Source organism: Passer montanus, unplaced genomic scaffold (assembly GCF_014805655.1).
Source record: "Passer montanus isolate IOZ18808 unplaced genomic scaffold, ASM1480565v1 scaffold48, whole genome shotgun sequence".
Taxonomy (NCBI): domain Eukaryota; kingdom Metazoa; phylum Chordata; class Aves; order Passeriformes; family Passeridae; genus Passer; species Passer montanus.
This window is the reverse complement of record NW_024369707.1, coordinates 3,739,775-3,759,112: the sequence shown is the minus strand read 5'-3', so window position 1 is coordinate 3,759,112 and position 19,338 is coordinate 3,739,775. Positions and strand designations below refer to the sequence as shown.

Here is a 19,338-nt window from a genome sequence, read left to right as displayed (position 1 = left end):
ATCCCTATATAAATGGTTGGACTGCATTAATGAATCTTCCCAACTTATCTCTTCCTAATCCACTGCTTCAAAACCAGCTGTGAATATTTTCTTCCCATTAAAGCTTATTCCTTTGGGTTTGATGTAATTAATTGCCACTTAAGACTTAGAGAAAATATTCCAATAAATATTTATGCCACATGCACCACCTACTCTCTCCAGTGCCCTGTATACTTAATGTTTAACAAATTTCTCCAAACCTCAGCCTGCAATTCATGTTACAGGGAGCCTGTGGTTGTAACAGCAGCACAGTCACAGATGTCCACTCTGGAGGTAGCACAAGAATCTCATTTCTTGATAAAGCAGGTCACGGAGGCACTGAGAATATGCCAGAGTGGAATTCTGGAGAGGATACAGCTGCAATACCACACTTGATCCTCCCAGCGCTTATTTATAGCTTTATCAGAGTAAGGTTAAGCATCTGCTTCTCTTAAGGACAGGTAGAAAACCACTGCAGTGTGAGACTGTCACAAAGGGACAGGAAAGAAGATGGCAGATCTAGACAGAAGATTAAAATGTCCCAAATCTGAAGTTACAGGAAAGAGAAGAAAATCTATTGTTGATCTTTCATACTCTGAAATTCACGAGGCAGCTTTTGACTGCTGTATGATACATGTGAAAATGTGGAAATGCAACCCTTTAAGAGCATATTTGAATTCTGTCTTAACATTAGCTCATATGTGAAGATACATTTTTCAGAGCCAAGTATGTACAAGAGCAGAAAGTGAAACATATTTTACAGATTATACAAGTAATCTTTTCAGTGGTCTTTTAAGCAAGTGCTCAGTCTGCCTGCACTGTGCTCCATAAGGCAGAGAGCAATTGGTGAAGAGGAGGGGTTTTGTTTCCCTGTGCAAGCCAGAGAGGGGCTCTTTGGAAGGTACAATTCCTTACCACAGCATCAGGAACACCCACGCATGCCTGAGAAAGGACTACAACTCAATGCTACGACTTAGCCTGCCGCTGCTGATTCCTGCACCTTGTCAGGATGTAATTAAGGTATCGTCAAGCTGAATAGGAAGATGAGACTTAAACCTAAAAATATCTCCAGTAATTTTGGTTTAGATCTGGAAAGCAATGGATGGATTTTGATTTCTGAAAGAGACAATGCTGTTCCTGAAGATGGTTGAGTTACGAAGTGAAAAGTAAAATAAACACGCTTGTAATTCCCTGCCTATGACATAGTGCTGAGGTGTGCAAGCAATCTCATGAGGGAGGAAAAAGGTCTTAGTACGTAGGTGTGGTGGTTTTAGGCAGAAAAATAGGGCTTTCCTATGTTTGCTAGCAAATGTAAAACATTCAAACACAATAAAACAAAGCACCTGTTTCAGCTGTGCATGGTCACTATTCAGGAACAAACAAGGCTTTGTTTTAAAACAAGCCAACAAACAAAAATCTCCTCCTTTTGAGATTCAAGATTGCACTTCTGTATCTGCTTGTGTAAAAAGCCTTGTTGACTACTACTAGCCTGGGGAATGATCCTTCTTTCTGAGCTCCTGTAAGACTACACTATCTCTCTTCAGTGAGGGCGTGCTCTCATTCTTTGGACACTCTGAAGAACATATTGGATACATGGGCCCTGCCTAAGAGATAGAAAAGGTCCCTGACATTTTCATAGTGGCTGCAGTCTGTACTATTGCTAGCAAGTTACCTGGAAGTAATCTACTATCAAAGAATGATTAAAAAAAAAAATAAATTAAAAAAAAAATTTCTGTGTATTTTTACATCCAAAGATCTGTAGTGACATATCTTTAAAAATACTTGGGTGAAGCAAAGAATGAAAACCACTCGTAATATACTTTATTTCAAGTGAAAGCTGCTGTCCTCTATTTCATCAAAATACACCTTGCCAAAGAATTTTTTCTTTCTGCATACGTTATCATTCAGTTTGAATTAATTTGTGGTAGCTGCTTCCTGGATGTTTTTGTTCCATCCCTTGAGTGAGCACTGGCAATATGGTGAGATGATTCAAGGAAGACTTGGCTAGAAAAACTAATTTCTTAATTTCATAGTTACTTTTCTCTCTGAATTGATTTGCTGCACATTTGTGCAAATGCCAGGGCAGTAAATGAGATGAAGCAGGAACTGTAGGAGGAGGTGAGACCACAGAAGCGCTGATTTGACCAGCTCAAATTAGTGCATAAGGGCATCCTTAACCTCCTCCTGAAGATGTTTGAAAGCTTGATGGTTAAACTGCAATGGAAGTGATAATGCTGAAATACCTGCTTAGGACAGCAAAGCCATGTGGCTGCAAGGCAAGCAGCCAGTTCTGAAAATCCAGCCACTCTGATAGCAAAATGACATTCCTCACTATCTCAGTTAACAGAGACAGCACAGGCCATGTGATCCACCACCACATTACCTGTTTGCTTTGGTAACGATCTGTTTTCTCTCTCACTTGTCACTCACTAAGGTAAGCATTGCTTCCCTTCTTTGCAAAGCACGTTTGTCTCCTAGGCTGGTGTATGTTCTCCTGCACTAAACTAACCAATTTAAGTAACCCTAAACTGTAATTCTTTCTCCTTCTGTGCTGCAGATGGATTAGGGTTTTTCCATGTGGCATAAACCCACTCAGTGGCTGCTGCTGCCTCCAGTGTCCCACTCCCCCAGTCATGCTGTCCTCCACTCTCCTTTGTGCTTCCACCATCACCATCAGACCACTTCCCAAAAATTGCCAATGCACAGGGGCACAGAAGAGCAGCCAGCAATTAGACCAGAGCATGTTTTACCATGACTGAATGTGACTGAACTTTGGGCTGCTGTCCTTGTCCTTTCCCTCTGCTCTGACCATGTGTTCCCTCTGCTCCCTTGGGCTGGATCTAACCAATGTCCAGCTGCCTATGGCTGTGCATACAGCCTGCATTACTTACATCCCTGCAGGGAGCATTCTGGAGTGAGCATTTTTGTAGTTACAGAGTAGGAGCACTTGCAAATGGAAAAGCTGCTGGACTATTTCAAGAATGTTTCAAAACCTTTAACACTTTATTGAAACTGTTCTCTCATCCATCTGCCTGCAAATCCAGTTTTTTTCTCAGTTTTAAGGAGATATAAAACAATTTAAAATGAGCCCTTGTCACATCCTGACTCTTTAAAAAGTGTTATCTTGTTATGCTAAAGTAAGAAATGAGCACTGTTTCTTAGTGCTTTCTTTTAATTGAAAGGCAGGTATTTTCCACCTTCCACACTGCTATTTAGGGGTATAGTTTCTGCTTCTCCAAGATATTTGATAGGAAGCTTGCAGGATTTCTGCCAGTCTGGAAATCCACTGCCCCTCACACAAAGGCACACTGCTTGGGAAGGGGAGGTTCTACCTGTCTGCATCAGTGGTTCTCAAGAACAGCTCTCTGTTAGGCTGTGTGGAGTGGGAATGTCTTTCTCCCAGCCTCCATGTTAGGACAGGGTGGTCATGCAAAGAGTGATGGGGTGTGATGATTTTGTGGAGAGATCATTGGAGCCTGGGTCCTTTTTGAGTTTGGTTTTTTTTTCAGTGCAAATATAATTTCTAATGGCATTTTGCTGGCCTGGAGCATGAAAGGCCAGAGAATATATTGAAAATTCACTTATAAGCATCTTGAGCCAAATGAATGCCAAATATCTTGCAGGATTATACCAGCATTTTTTTCTTCATTTAGTTTTGTATCCTGCTCTTTTCCTAAATATTAGTCTAATGACTATGTTCTTGAAGGATTCCTAAAAGAAAATTAAGATCTTTAGCAGTGTGGCAGTACCACCTTAAACATGGAGACGCTGTAAAAGCATTGCAAAGAAAAGTGTTAAATCTTAGCAACTGCTAAGATAAAGTCAAAATTGACATTTCTGTTTGCAAGATAAAGAGACTGTGCTTTAGGAGGGTCCAATGCTAGAACAGAACTATAAGTCATCTAATTAAGCAAGAATTTAAATTTCTTAACTTGTACTAACATAAGCCAACCACAAATATTCAGCACTGGCAATTAATCTAGATCTACATCTTTGGAGAGAGATTAGGGACAAGGTATCTGTAAGTCTTTTGTCTTTTCCAATAAGAAAAGCATGTCCATGCTTCATAAAGCATGTCCAAAGCAGGACACATTTGTTATAGGTCCAGAGAAAGAAAGCTGGCAATAGTGGAGTAACCAAAAGTATCTATTTTTATGTGAAACTACTTTTATTTTATGAGGTTACTCCACAAGGTAAGAAGAACGTCATGTTACAGAAATTTTAGTTGCATTTATAAATCACTGTGTGGATCTATGCATGATTATGTCTCACAAATTCATGTCTTTTATTCTATTAAGTGGATTTTGATTAAGTTCTCATTCAGTAGAAACAAACAAACCAAGAAACCCATAATTAAACTACTTTCAAAATACCACCTGATTATATTAACAGGAAACTATGTATCCTAATCTAAGTGGTAAACTGCTGCTAAACAGTACCATTGTTAATTGAAGTAAGGTTAATGAAATGTTTACCAATTAGACAAATATCCTCCAAAGAGAAAAAGATCAGTTATAATATTAGTGTAGAGGAAAAAGCTCTTTAAGGTAGTTTAACCTTTTAAAGCAGCATGGCAAAATCAGACAATGTTGCCTGAAATAAGGAGGGTAGCATGGCATAATCTTTCTATAACAACTTATCTTTGCTTGATATACCCAGCCTATCAGCGATAAATATAATTTCCTCTAAGATTCTATGAAAAATTAAGAAAAAGTCAAAGCTCAACAGGTAAAAAGGCAAGTCAGAATTAATTATTGTATTATTATTTGAGGTAGTGATTTCCTCTGAGAAAATAAGCCAAATTTTTAGGATATTAAATACTAAATAGTAAAATTAAGTGCCTGTAGTCAATATGTTTTGCATTAAAAATAATCCCTTCCTGTATGAAAAAACGAGGATACCACTGGTTATCTGCCTGAGGAACCTGCTCTGGTTAAGAATGCCTTGTAAGGTTGCTCACTTGCACACTGGGACCTAGGTTGTGTATTCTGCTTACTCTCTCTTGTGGAAACTGATAGAGCAGTGCTGGGTATGACTGAATTAAGCCAAATAACCTCTGACCATATTCCTCAATTTCACGGCTGCAGTGACACTGCTGTGTCCCTCCTGCTGCTCTCAGGCACTCTGTGTCACCCCGGGCAGGACACCAAGGTTCCATGGACGGAGATTCAGGTCCATCAGCTGGAGCTGGCTGTCCACGTCCTTGAGGGAATCCCAGCAGGCCCCATGAGAGCCCTCAGCTGTCTTTAGGCTGTGTGCAGCACAAGAAGTGCTGGAAACCTTTTACCTGAGATAAAGTTGATAGTTCCCAAAGTCCTTCTCTGCTCACTGAGACCAGGGAATAGCATTCAAATAGGATTCTGAGGGAAGATCTGCTCTTCTGAGTCCTCCATCAAGTAAAAAACTATTAAAAACATAGCCATGTATTTCCATCCAGTTTCATGATGATAGTTAATAAAGCAGCATAACTACTATTTCTTCATGCACATTGTTAAACAAAAGCTGATCTTAATTGCATTATAACCCACAATAATGAGAATGAAATTTAATTTCAAGTGCAAAATAATTCTGTATGGGTTCTTCAGCAGCTTCCATTCATCTAACATGGAAAGAGCTTTTTCTCTTTAATTGTCTCTCTCTGCCTTCAGGAACATTGAGCAGCCTTTTAAACATCTGCTCTTTCCAACCTGCCACTTAACAAGTTATGGTTTGGAATAATTTTCTCTTTGGCTCATTTTTCTCTCTTGTGAGTTGGAGATTATGAACATAAAAAAATACAGAGAGCCACCAAAGTCTGAAAGCCAAATATGGGGAAACCTCTGCAGTAGTCTTTATTAATGTGCTCTGTATAGAAATCTGTATTTTTAGTTTGCATATTTGCTTTTAAAAGAAAGCTGCAAATTACAGACTTATTTTGGTTTAACATGTACTGTTGTCAGCTCCACACCCCATCCAAATAACTCTCAAGGAGGAGATGGCAGTGAGTACTTACTGAGGCACAGTTGCTTTCCGACTTGTCTTCTAGAAAGCCAATTTGGCATGGTGTCCTCTGATTCTGCAGCCAGTAGTCTGTTGATTCTAGCAGACTGTTACTGCAGAGAATCTGTTAAAATAGTTAAAAATAGTTAAAATAATTACAAATTTTTCTGAGCCCAATTGTGCTCTGGGGGCTGGAACCCTATTATTGTAACTCAATGGAAATTTTGTTGACAAAATTGGGGGAAGTGGGCTGGGGGGAGAAAAGACCTGTCTGCTTTGGACCTGTTCAGTTACTGCACCTTTAGTCAAACCACTTATATATCCCCTGAACTATGAACCTATTTTCTTCCAGAACTGAGAGTCCTTGGAGACAGACACTTGAAGGAAATGCGCAAACCAAGTATTTTTATTGAAAAATATTGCTATTAGTTTTGTTCTGCATTAAAGTGATAAACAGACATATTAGGAAAACTAATTACTCAATTACACCAGAGTACACCAACTTGCAGCCTTTATGACTGACTGTATCTCTCTCCACAGTAGATCAGTACTACTCATTCTGCCAGCAGCCTCATTTCTGGGACTTCCAAGGCTCCAAACTCCTTCTTCTTAAACAAGTTTTTCAGTTTTCTGAGAAGCTGAAGTATTTTGGACCTTCTGTAATGAGTCCTGAGGTCAGTCAGCACCCTGAGACCAAAACTTTGTATTTAATCTCTGAGCTGACTCAGCCCTACAGCTTGTGCCACAGCTCCACTCAAACCAAAATGGGGCTTTAGAGATTCGTAGGCTTTAAAGAGGCAAAGCCAGTTTGAAAATCTGGTGTTTAGATTAAACTGAATTCTTTACTTTCTGCCTCTGTACAAATATTCTACCATGAAAAAGAGGGACTATTAGTATCTTTAAAACAGCTAGGGAACAGCAGGAAAAGTATTGCTGCACCATTGGTGCTACTTACAGAACATTTCCGATGGCTTATCATCTTCCCTAGGCAGCAATGTTAAGAGGCATGCTTGTGAAATAGATGTATATTTTATTTGTACTTCTTGCAATTCTTGTATTACATTGAAACAGGCTGTACTCTAATTTTTGGACTTTTAATAATTATATTTAAAATACAAATTTGTTGCTGTACCTAGAGAAAGAAAATCTATCTACAGTACTTTCCTTTACCTGACTGCATGTTTTGTATTGACACACATTTGTCCTACTTCAAGAACACTTGATCTCTAAGCCTAGATCTCTTCCTTAGGAAAAGAAGTGAGAATAACTTGTCAGTCCTTCTCATTTCTCAGGGAAGATGAATGACTGCAGAAAGCTCATCTGGCCAGTTGACACAGTTTTCTAATACTTGGGGGCATCCAGAAGTAAGCTTATTACCACCCACAGAATAACTCCCACTCTAATTTTTATCTTTCTGGTAGGAAGTCAGTTGCACAGTTAATATTTCACTCCCTGTATCATACTTACATTGATTTCTGAATAAAAGTCAGCAGGAGAGGGATGAGGAGGTAATGGGGAACACCCCAGGCCCTGAGCTTGGCCTGCTTCAGTGCCTTTTTCAGTGCCCTCCATGGAGACTTTCCACCTTTGTGGTTGTTTCTCAGTACACCAGCCCTGCTATGGGTTTTCTGCCAAAGAGCTTTAAAATACAAATTTAAGGGTCACAAAATACTCATGGGAAGTACTGTGCCCAAAGACTTTCTTCTGAGAGTGCTAAAGGCTCATGAATGTTTCACCAGCCTCTTCTTGGGGGCTGCTAGCTAATCTTCTTAACCAGTGCAACAACTCTGCACTCAATAAATTTTATAACCCTCCCATCTCAGTGCAAAAAGATTCCTGCCATCATAACTAACTCCAAGACTAGACAGGGAAAATAATACACTCCATATCCCAAAGAAACAATTTAGTTTAATAGTTAGTGTAACCAACTGCTGTGTGGGTTTGGTTTTTAATTTTTTTTTTTTTTTGGTTTTGTGGTTTTTTTGGGTTTTTTTTTTTTGGTTGGTTGGTTTTTTTTAGGAAATCTTGAAACATTATGAACTGGTTGGTAAAATCTAGAATTAAGCATTCGTTTCCTCCTTCTGAAAAATTACCATTCACGGAGGCTTTGTGAAGACAACACAGAATTGAACATATACAAAAACACACATAAACACACATATATATATGATTTCAGATTTAATTAGATTCTAGATATTCTCATCCCCAAGGGCTGAGGTTCTAATAGCCTGTTAAAACAAAATTTTTCATACACAGGAAACTTTTTTTTAAGCTCAAACAGCTTTTCCTGTAACAAGCAATCTTGTTTAATTTCCTTAAAGATCACAGTGAATTTTTCTTCAACCTTAATCACTTTAGATCTTTCTTTCCCAAAACTCAGACAGCTTCTGAGAAACTGTGATAGGCAGAAATTTATCATGCCAAAACAAGCTGCAGATATCCTTGGTGCTGCTCATCTTTGTCTCAGAAGGACTTGGTGTGCATTTCAGAGCAGCTCAATCACAGCACATGTACATTGTACATGAAAAACTCATGAAATTATCTGGGCAGCCCACACTTCACCCACTTTGTCTCCTGTGGGATGTTAAATGACCCTTGGTAGCTTTAATTTTCTTTCAGAGATTTTTTTTTTTTTATCAGGAAGCAACTACTGGTAAAGGCAAATGTTTTGTTCTGGTCAGGTCAGGTCCTGGTTGCCAAGCTTGAGTCACTCCAGAGTGGTTTATGAGTTCCAAGGATTTATATTGCATTTAAATTTTTGTATGCAGCTTTTCATAACAGACTTTGAAGCCACTACATGGAAGTTTTGGATAGCATGTGATTTCCAAGTAACCTTAAGTAGATAAGTTGGCAGAGGTCAGCTGGTCAGATCTAAGGAACAGAGACCACCTCAAAGTAATTTGGAAAGGCTCCAGAAACTATTCCTAAAAGACAGCGCTGTGGGGATGGGGGAATGTAGGAACGTGTGCCAGAGGTGTTCTTGCACATGGTCTGGTTTACACAGGTCTGAGTGGTGCTCAGGAGATGGAGGTGACATTTGAATCAAGGGTGGCAGCACTGAGGGGTAAACCTTGGATCAGTTCAAACTCCATCTTATGAAAGACAAATTCTTTCATTACGACCATGTAGATATGATATGGCTCAGAGCTTTCCCCTTAGTACTTCTGGGGAGCAAGGATAATTTGGGCTGCCTGCAATGCTGGTAACAGGTAGGGTACACACACCTGCTGTGCAAAAATGTATCTCTAGAAGCCATGTCAACTTTTGGGCATATTTCATTGGTAACAGATAGTCTTATTGTGATCAAAGACACACATATAGTAAGAATAAATTGAATATTTCTTACAGCTTCTTACTATTGTAAGGCAGTCCTGTCTCTTAAATAGGTTCATGAGTTTAGAGTTTGTGGGAGTTTGCACATGCATGAAAACTTGATGGGATATTAACACTTTTAAATGAACATATGGAAGTCTTTCTAGTAAAATAATATATGACTACAATGATCAAAAGTGTATAAGCTTGAAGGAGTTTATCTAAAGTAACAGAGGTAGTTAATTAATCAAAAGCAATGTGAGAACTGGTACTCTTTGTATCTCTACCAGCATATTACCACTGCCATTCTTGCATTTAAGCATTTTTTTCAAAATATACTGAGGTGGTCTGTACCAAATGACAAGAAAACGAACCCTCTTCTCCTTCAGCTGTCAGTCTGCAGTCCTGCCCTTTAAGGCAAACAGTATCACTTGCCAAAATTTCATCCTCCTGTCTTCTACTTATCTTCATTCTTATTTAATTAAGACAAGTGCAGGGCCAATTCCACTGACACATTGTTAGGATTTTTCCTATCAGCTGAAAACTGAAAGCAGAATTTGATTCATTGACCATCCTCATGTGACAGCTGCACACACTGTAGGGCTGTATATCTGGTTTGGAGCAGGATCATCACACTCAGAAAATAATTCAGGATGAATCTGCATCATGCACTAAATGTGAAATCAGCAGTAATTCATGGTTCTAAAAAAAAGTTTTCCACTCTCATCTAGAGACTCAGCCGTCAGCATTACTCAGTGTGTTGTGAATCAATGAACTAAATCAGCCTCTAGCAGAGTGTGGATTAGAAAAGTCACTCTTTCCCAGAGGAAAATACTGCATATGAGTTTAGTGTAACAGCTTCCTGCTCCCTGATTTAGATCACAAGACATTAAAATACAGTAAATATCTATAACCGAGACAGCATTAAAAAGGCTCTGCTCCACAAATGAAACATCTGCCTCTTCGTGACTGAACATCTTAATTGCTTTGGTTAATTACTACTCATCAAAAAAGAGAGGAAAGTGGGACATACAGAATAAAATGAAATTGAGGGGCACATCTTCTGCATTCATTTAGGTTGGTCTGTGTAGTAACAGGCTACATCTCATGTGGTTCCTGACAGGAGCCATTCATGCCAAATATAACTACTCGAACCTGCAAGGCAAGTGTTTAAACTGCTCCCTTGCAGCAGGAGCCCACAGCATTTCACTCCACCACCAGTTACACATCTAACTTCAAAACCACCTAACACAGGCTGAAGGAGAATTCTTCATCCTTTTCCACACACACATGCACAAAAGGTAAACTTCCTCTGACAAAAGTGTAAAGAAGCCCAAAACCTGCTGTTTGTCAGAAGTATTGTCAGAAGTGAATAACTTCTTTCAGTGTGCTGACAGTCATAGAATTGACTTGTTTTACAATGAACAGCTCAAATTTTATGACTGACAGGTGAAGCAGCTCTCAACCATGTGATACAGGCTACCCTTTAAAAGAGAGTGATACTCATGAAGGTAACCAGGGCTTTTTTGTGAAGGCAGTGGTGGCACTTAGTGTTGCGCCACAGTCCTTCACTCTTGTATAAACAACTCTGAGATTAAATGAAAATTTAAGATGTTTTCCCACACAGTAGATTTTCTGTCTATATCAGGATTCCAATTACAGTCAGCAGTATTTTTAAAAACTAAGTGTCATTTTGCAAATGAGTCCTTTAATCAAATGAAATATTGACATTTTATCTTTTAGCCATGTTGGGGTGAGGAAGAAAAGCCCAGTCCCAGCATACACATCTGTCTTGTTGAGTTCTCTTTTTATATCAGTGATATTATATCTAACAAATTTTCTGTGTGTGGTTTTCAGTATAAGGAAAAAAACTTTAGCATCTACATGTTTTATCCTTTGCTCTTCTTACACAAAACAAACAAACAAAAAACAAACAGCAAAAGAAAAACCTCCAAGCCCAAAATGAAAGCATTATTAAAAGAAAGAATTATGAGAAGACTGAATGATCTGTGAAAGTTTAAAACAAATGCTATCTTTTCAGCTCCAGAATTATGCCTGTGGGAGACAGTAGAGCTCTGAGGTTTACTGCAGGGTGAGGTGAAAGACAGACTGTCCTCCCCAGTAGTCTCTGGTAGTGCCCCCTTCCCTCAGACTGTACTGCCATAACAAGCTCCTAGGAAGGAGGAATAAAAGGTCTTCACCTTTTATTGTCAGTTGTACTGAAATTAGCTACATGCATAAAATGACATTCGACCTCTCCTAATGACACACACACACACAGGTGTCACTTTTTTCCCCCCCACATGCTCTAAATTAAATTAATCATAACATATAAACATGATTTTAGGAAGAAATAACAGCAGTCTATACCACCTCTTGTTGTAGAAACCATTCCAATCAAAGTTTTTTTCATGAAGGACCCTCCATTGCATTCACCTGAGAGAAGCAAAGCTCTGTCTGGGTCCCAGAAACTTGTCATTTATTGAAGAGCAGTCCTGAAGGTATTCATGCTATACATGGCTTTTATTTCATATAATGAAATGCCAGATAATGAGGTAAATTAGAAATCTTCAATGGTAGTTTATCTCCTATATATGTATAATGTATTTTGGGACCAGACAAGTACAGACCAGGCAGACAAAACTTGCAAGATACCATAACAGAACCACTAAGTTACTTTTCTGTATCAAACCTTTTCAAAGTATCCCTTAAATTTTGTATTCCTAAAGAAAGCTGAAGGCTAAAAAAGCAAAGGTATATATATATATATATATACTGGACTTTGAATATAACATAAACTTAAAAGTTACCTTCTTACATGCTGTGACAGAGCTTCCCAAACTGCTTGCAGAACTGTCTGTGCTGCTGCCTTGGCGCTCTGGGACTTCACGCATCAGTGGAGATTCAAAGTTGCTGAAGAACAAAAAAGAAACAAGCCCCCAAAAATCTTTCCAGTGACTCAGCTACATAAATAACTCAAGTAACACCAAAACACAGGTCAGTAAAGAGATGTAACTTAGAATACTAGATGCTGTCTGTACTCTCCTAGCTGATGTTACTAGTCTATTTATTGCTAATTTTCCCTTTTTGGAAGGCTATCCTGAGCTACACATTTTGGATATAAAATAGCAGACTGATGCCTTTCTAAGACTAGAGGAAAGCATAAACTGCCTACAGCCAGACCTGTCTGTCCTGAATGCCACTGTAAAAAGTGGTACTAGCTTGTTTTCGTAAGCAGGCAGCTTGAAGCAGCAAATGAAATACTTGCTGCAATAATTCTGCTTGGTAAACAACAGAAATATCTTGCCTTTTTTACCTGCCAGGATGGAAGTAAAGGGGTAGTGATTACAAAGTAAAAAACACAACAGGAGAGGCAGTATTCTGTAATCTAGATGGAACAGCTCGGTACACTGTAGGTTTGGGGCTAAGCTAAGTCATGAACATGTTCTGTTTTGTGATTCAGTGGTACACAACAAACATGTTTACTCTGGAACTGTGCAGATGTGAAGTACAAAACCATAAAACCAAGTTCCCCCAGCCAAATTATTTGTATACACCACAAGAACCAACCCTCATACTTTTCTTTTGGAATAGTTCAGGCCAGTATTCAAAGATCTTCCATCATTTAATAATCACATTGGTCCAAATTAATGAGGCTTCTCCTTCTGGTCATGGCATGATCACAGTTAAAAGCCACATGTGCTAAAGGACTATTTTTTACAGGAACATAGTAGGGCAGAAGTATCCTACATGATCATGTTCTGCTTTCCAGACTGGATCTTTGGAGTGCTTTTAATTGCAAGTCACCTATGAAGAGTATGTGGCACATGTTGTGATGGACCATGAAGAGTGACCAGGTTACCATGGCTCGAGTAACAACCTCTCATTGGTTCCCATGGGATAACAGACTGCCCTGCTATGCCCAAACCTAAAGTGCATTTTCCTCAGTCACCTTCACTGGAGTGTAAACCAGCAGGTTACCAGGAGGCCACTTGCACTTTCTTTTCCTGAAATCCAGAGCCAAGCATGACTGAGGCCACCTTTCCCTCAAAGATCCATGCACCTTTCACCTGACACTGCTTAGGACTAGCTGTGAATATATGCATTCCCACTGGTAAGAAACTTTGTCAATGAGAATTCTGCTGATGTGTGTGGTGCTATTCCATAATAATTTTAAAAAGTATCTAGATGTGCGGGAATTAGAAAAGTGAAAAAAAAAACCCAAAAACTAGTTTAGGACTTGTTAATTGCTAGCTGGGGGGAAGTTTCATGAATCACATGGGAGGACTGAATTTAGATGCACAAGAGAGACCAGAGGGTTAACTGACTTCACTTGGAAAGTGTGTTACCACTTAATACTCTGGAAGATACCAGCGTCATTTGTACTTAGAAAGAAAACTTTTGCCTGTTTACAAAACTCTGCTTCATTGTTCAGATGATATAGATACACCTAATATTTCTGGGCAGTCAATTTCTCTGGCATTTGACACAGCAAAATAGCATTTTTACTGAGTTCTTTAACAGAATGAGGGAAATTAAACACATTAAGTCAATTCTGGCTTTCTGTCTCCATCTAAAGTAGGAACCTCATATTCAGAGGGTCAAATCTTATCTAAGTATCCTACTTGATAAGTCCACATTGAGATGCAGCCTTTGGACGAGGTAAAACTCACCACTTCCAGCAGAAGCTGTGCACTGCCTCTTTTTATAAGATGCATCACCTCTGCAATCTAACAGAAAATTACAGATTAAGGCTGACCTCCAGGTTGAACTACAAGGCCTGTGGTACTCTTTTCTCCTGCTCTTCACTGAGAGGAAGGCTGAGGGACCCTGCCACAGGGGGCTGGTGGGCTGCTAATGATTATTTGCTCTCAGTTTCACTGTGTGCAAGGAACAAAACTTCCCCGCGTGAAGCATTGCTGAGGCTAACAGCAACAAAGATAAGAATTTGACAACTACCTGAAAGCCTTCTTTGGAACTTAATTAAACAGTACAAATAGAATATCACATTGAAGTATAGCTGAAAAATGTAGTTGAAGAGTTACATTCCGGATTATAAACAAATCTGTGCTACCTCTGGACAGTATTTCAGCAAGGGGTAGCACATGACATGTCCCATACAGAAGTAAAGCTCTCCTCCAAATCATGCGGAAAGTGAAATGATCTGTAAAAGCTTCTTAATCCTGTAAAATCTGTGTTCTTTTCAAAATAAGCCCACTTTTCATTTGTAAATATAGAAAACATTGTTAAAAGCACATGATGATTGAAATAAATGTAAAATGCCACTAAATATTTTACATGAGACTAGGCTCCCACTCATACTAAAGTTCAGACAGGAAAACCAACTGCCTTTGGTGTTCCCAAAATTTGCTAAACCTAAATCCTCTTGTCACCTATCCCAGTCCTCAGAGTTCTATTTCACATCCAGCTGATTACTTGGAGCACAGGAAAAAGCAGCAACTGTGTTTCACAGGACAAGGGACAATACATTTAAAAGCATCTCTAACACTTTCAGAGCTTCTTTTCTGTCTTAGGTTCACGCCTCTTGTTCTGTCAGTGCTGAGCAGAACCCCTGTTCTCAGGCTGCACTGCAGTTCATCTCCTGGATGTGCCAGGGACAGGAACTCTGGGCTCCACTGCCTGCAAACAGCTTCAACCAGTCAGGGTTCAGTCACTGAAACACAGAAAAATTTCAAAGTCTCAAAATAGGAGAGCTACAGTTTGTTTTAGACTCCACAGCCTTTTCCCTATTGAGTTTATGGTGACACAGTTTCTAGAAGAAGCACAGGTAAAGCCCCCTGGCCACGCTTGCTGGTCAGTCAGGTACATGACTAGTTGTGACACAAAGGAGATTTGCAGCAATGCATGCCAACTGATGGGAAAATGAGCACCCAGCTGTGCTTCTGCAGGCTGGGAATTCAGCAGCACAAAAGTGAGTTTTTGTAACTCAGGGAAGTGCAGTGTGTGAGGTCCTGCACAGATACATTCAGGGGCACAGATCTTTCTTCCAACACCGAACATGGATTTCGCTTTTCAACATCTCTTTTTCAATTATCTCAACTCTCAGTTAGTGCAAAGTTTCCTCTTCTCTTTATCCCATGGGTACCCTTTCCAAGCTTTCATTTTCAACAGGTGTTTTCTCAAGAGACCCTCCTCAGGCCATACAGCTCTGCCACCCTCGCTCTGCAGCAAAGGCAGTAATATAAACCTATTTTTCACTAACTCTCCAAGGAAAAACTATTCTGGCTTTGAGAAGCTTCTGCTCTCATTAGTTCCTCAATAGCAGGTAGCAGAATGAAACTCTTTCAGAGACGTAGCCAGCTCATCATCAAGTGACAGCTCTGCATTCACGTACTATGCTCCTTCCTTCACATTAAGAGCTTACACAAAGTGCTGGACTTTCAAGACATCTGGCACAGATTGGAGCCTTTTCATTTTAAAATAAAGAAAGCTGTTTTTAGGTCTCAGTTATCATATTTTCTTGGCTCCCTTGTTTAGTATGGGATGGAGAATGCTGATCTGTATTAGATGTGCTCATCTGATTTGCAGGTACCACCAAAAGCCACGGGCATAGCAAACAATCTCTGTTAAGGAATGGCTCATTTTGAGAGTTTTCTTTTGGTGTGAAAGATCCTAACCTATAATTCAGCTTTCGAAACTGAAGTTGGGAACCTGGACCTAAGACTTGGTGTTAAGTGCACAATTTTCACTTTGGTATTTACATTAACAGAGAAGTCTCCACACTCATTTGCCACCAGGTGCTGTCTTAGTGATTCATGAATTGTAACTGATAACTTTTTTCCTTACAAGCTATATGCCCTCACAAAGAATATAAACAAATTTCCTGGAAATTAGAGGACTGTAGTAAATAGCTATGAGGTTTATATCACTAACTGTAATAATAAGACATCGTGTATTACTGTTCAAAATGCAAACTAATTGCTTCATCTCTCCTATGTTAAATAATTCAAAAATACTGACCTGATGACTCAAGACTTAATCAAAAAACCCACAGCTGCTCCTAAAAATAATTATCTCCTTTGCAGATGTGGCAGATGGTGCTACATCAACTAAGATGAAGTAATTTAAAGAATTCCCCAGGTTACCACTAAAGAAAATTAATCTTGTGAAACAGTTTCAGAAACTTCAATTTCCTACCATCTTGAACAAGCATAACCATCTTCCCAAAACTTGCTGTTCAATAATCATTCCTAAGGAGCAATCTCAAGAAATAGTAAGTGACCATTAGATATATATTTTTTGAATCAATCATATTACAGCCTGCTGCTTTTCCTCTTTTCATTATGACTCCTAATCTTGGCATTTTGAACACAGCAAACATACTGATCCATGAAAAAAATAATCTGGAAGGAAGCAAACTGAATGAACACAGGGAGGTTTCTCAGTGCAATTAATGCCAAGCTATAGTGAGCTACATTTCTGTTGTTCTGCTAATCTGTAGTGAACATCATGAACAACAAAAAAGGGATGAATCTCATTTTGAAATAGAAATATGAGAGAAGTGAATGCAGAGCAAAATACCTTAGCATCTTCTTACTTCTACCCTCCCAAATAAACCCAAAATCTAATAAGCAACTGAGGAAGGCAGCCAGCTAAATCCAGACCCTAAGCAAGAAGCAGTTTTGAAAGGCATGCAGTGTTCAAACAGCATCTCTTAACTTCAAAGCCTTTTGAAGTGGAGAGACTAGACATACTCTTTCCTCATTCTACCTTTCAAATTTTACAGTTTTAAAATTTACCTTTGCAAGTAAACAGGTCAGCAAAGTCACTAGGAGCAAAATCTTTAGATGTAACAGTGTCAAAGTTACTATTCTAATCCATATACACGGTTTTTATTCAGTCTGGACAATGTGTATACTTCAATCAGAGCACAGATGGTTAGTCAAACAGATGCTCTATAAATACCTCAAACAAATGTCTTTCTGATTTTGTTATGGATTTGGAACTCAAGAACAGAATATAATCACTGGCAATATCAGGATCACATCTTGTAGGGTATTAATAGACTTTTCCCAGTCTCCCATGGCTGCTATTGGCTTCACTGGAAACACAAATACTGAATACTTCCCTTCACTGTCTGTGCACTCTAACAGGTACAGGATTGGGTTTTACAGTTCAGCACACTAAAAAGACTAGAAGTTTAAATGCTTTATATTCTCATTTCTCATTTCACAGTGTCTACTGCGTACTCTTGATTTACATTTCATTTTTATCAATGATACAGCTGCCAAAAGACCAGGTCTTTAGCTACATGCTGATGAAAAACAGATGCAGAGAAAAGATAATCCATGCTGGGGTACACTTCAAAATGCCCAAAGAGCCCTGAATGATCTCCAAATTAAACCAGGAAATAAATCTGTAAGTCTCTGTAAGCAGTAGCAATCATCAGCCTTCTTTCAAATCATGTTTTTAAAATATTATAAAAGAGCAGACAAGTTTTACTGAAGAACAAATGTAAACAAAACTAACTACATTTTTTATGACCTACTTAGAAATATTCCTTCCTTCCTGAGTTTACTGATTGAATTACTAAGGCTAAAATAACAAGGCTTTATGTACAAGTCTGACAAACTCCTCCACATTCAATAGCTGTGGCAGGATATATTCACTTCAGAGAGTTGACAATTGAATCAAAGAGTTGGCACTTAGGAGCTGAACGACAGATGACTGGGCTGGTGGCTTTTGATGGTCAGTAATTTATTGACAGAGAGTCAACCCAATATAAAACTGGCTTTTGCACACAGCTCATAGCCATCCTGCCTTTTCCCCACCTATCCCTGGCTTTGGCATGGCTTTAAGCCAGTTCTAGACAGACCTTTGTTGGTAGAATGGCTACTTAATAAGGAAAACTTCCAGAAATAAGTTCTGGAAGGTTATTTCCTTGTTTCCTTATTTCCGGCCTTGGACCTTAGTCAGAGGAAACTACTGGAAAGAACAGGAGGAACTGTTGAGATCTCTTTGGGTGGGAAATGCCCACACCAATTCACAGGTAACTGGAGCTTCTGCTGAGTTCCTGAGGTGGAGAGTGTTTTAGAAGGTACAAAAAGATGACCTGGATTAAAAGCTAGAGACCAGCAAGGTCTGCTGAAGAAGAATGACTGACTTGGAGAAGATTGAGGAACAGACCCTTAAATGCAGGGAAGGCTAAAGGACTTTACCTTATGGAGATGGACTGAAAGACAACTCAGACTGCTTTTCTGCCCCAAAAGCAAGGAGTTTGTACTCAGGTCTGGAGTGCCAGCCAGTGGGAAACTAAGGCTCTGGTGAGGGTTTGACTGCAGGAAAGATAAGAAATCTTGTTAAAGGAAGGATTCTTTGAGCAATTAGTCTGTATACACATAACATAAATGAGCAGTGCTGATAGTGAAGACGGTTTTAGGGAGATACAGGCACAGGTATCACAGAAACATCAGAATAAGGTAGTTTCATTTCCTCTGCAGCAAAGCAATAGAATTGCTACTATTTAAGCCTACTGGTCAGCAAAAACCAATATAAAATCTGAAATATTCTTAAAATGATGTCCCACAAAAAATCCCTTATTCACTTAGCATATGTAGGTGCACTGTACAACATTACTAGTCCTTGTGCTGTGGAAAGGAGAACAAAAGAGGAAATTGTTTTTCCATTCTAGCAAAAATTGTTCATGACTGTGTGTTTATTAAGAAATTTATATTATTTCTGCATTTTCGATGGCAATGCATATTCTTAATACAGGATGTGTTGTTAGTGCAGCACAATGTAATAGCTCAAATGTATGATGTTGTCTGATCCTCCTTTAAAAAGAATGGAAAAAACATTGTGACACAGCTGGAAACTGGTGAAATTTGGTCCAATTTAAATACATAACAAATGTGCAACCAGCTCCCACAGATTTCAACTAGAAATAGAAATTCTCAGCACTTTTCAGGATGACATCAAAGACATCGAAAATTAGGCTGTCATGCCATAAACCACTGGGTAATTTTTCACAGCCTGTTTTATATGTTTCTTGTGTCTAACAAACAAATT

At 39.0% G+C, this 19,338-nt stretch overlaps 1 protein-coding gene across 6 annotated transcripts in view; it reads right to left on the bottom strand.

Annotated features, from left to right (window-relative positions):
- Positions 1–19,338, bottom strand: part of LOC120508604 (SPHK1 interactor, AKAP domain containing) — a 64,944-nt gene that overhangs the window by 34,348 nt on the left and 11,258 nt on the right. For 4 of the 6 annotated variants that reach the window (XM_039722365.1, XM_039722371.1, XM_039722366.1 and 1 more), the window contains exons 2-3: positions 12,120–12,222; positions 6,011–6,121 (exon numbers count right to left, since the gene is read on the bottom strand). In XM_039722365.1, the coding sequence (XP_039578299.1) occupies positions 6,011–6,121; positions 12,120–12,222 (214 nt within the window). Of the gene's footprint in view, positions 1–6,010; positions 6,122–7,464; positions 7,772–12,119; positions 12,223–18,488; positions 18,606–19,338 lie in introns of those variants that run through there. The other 2 variants (XM_039722369.1, XM_039722367.1) reach the window with 2 other exon arrangements.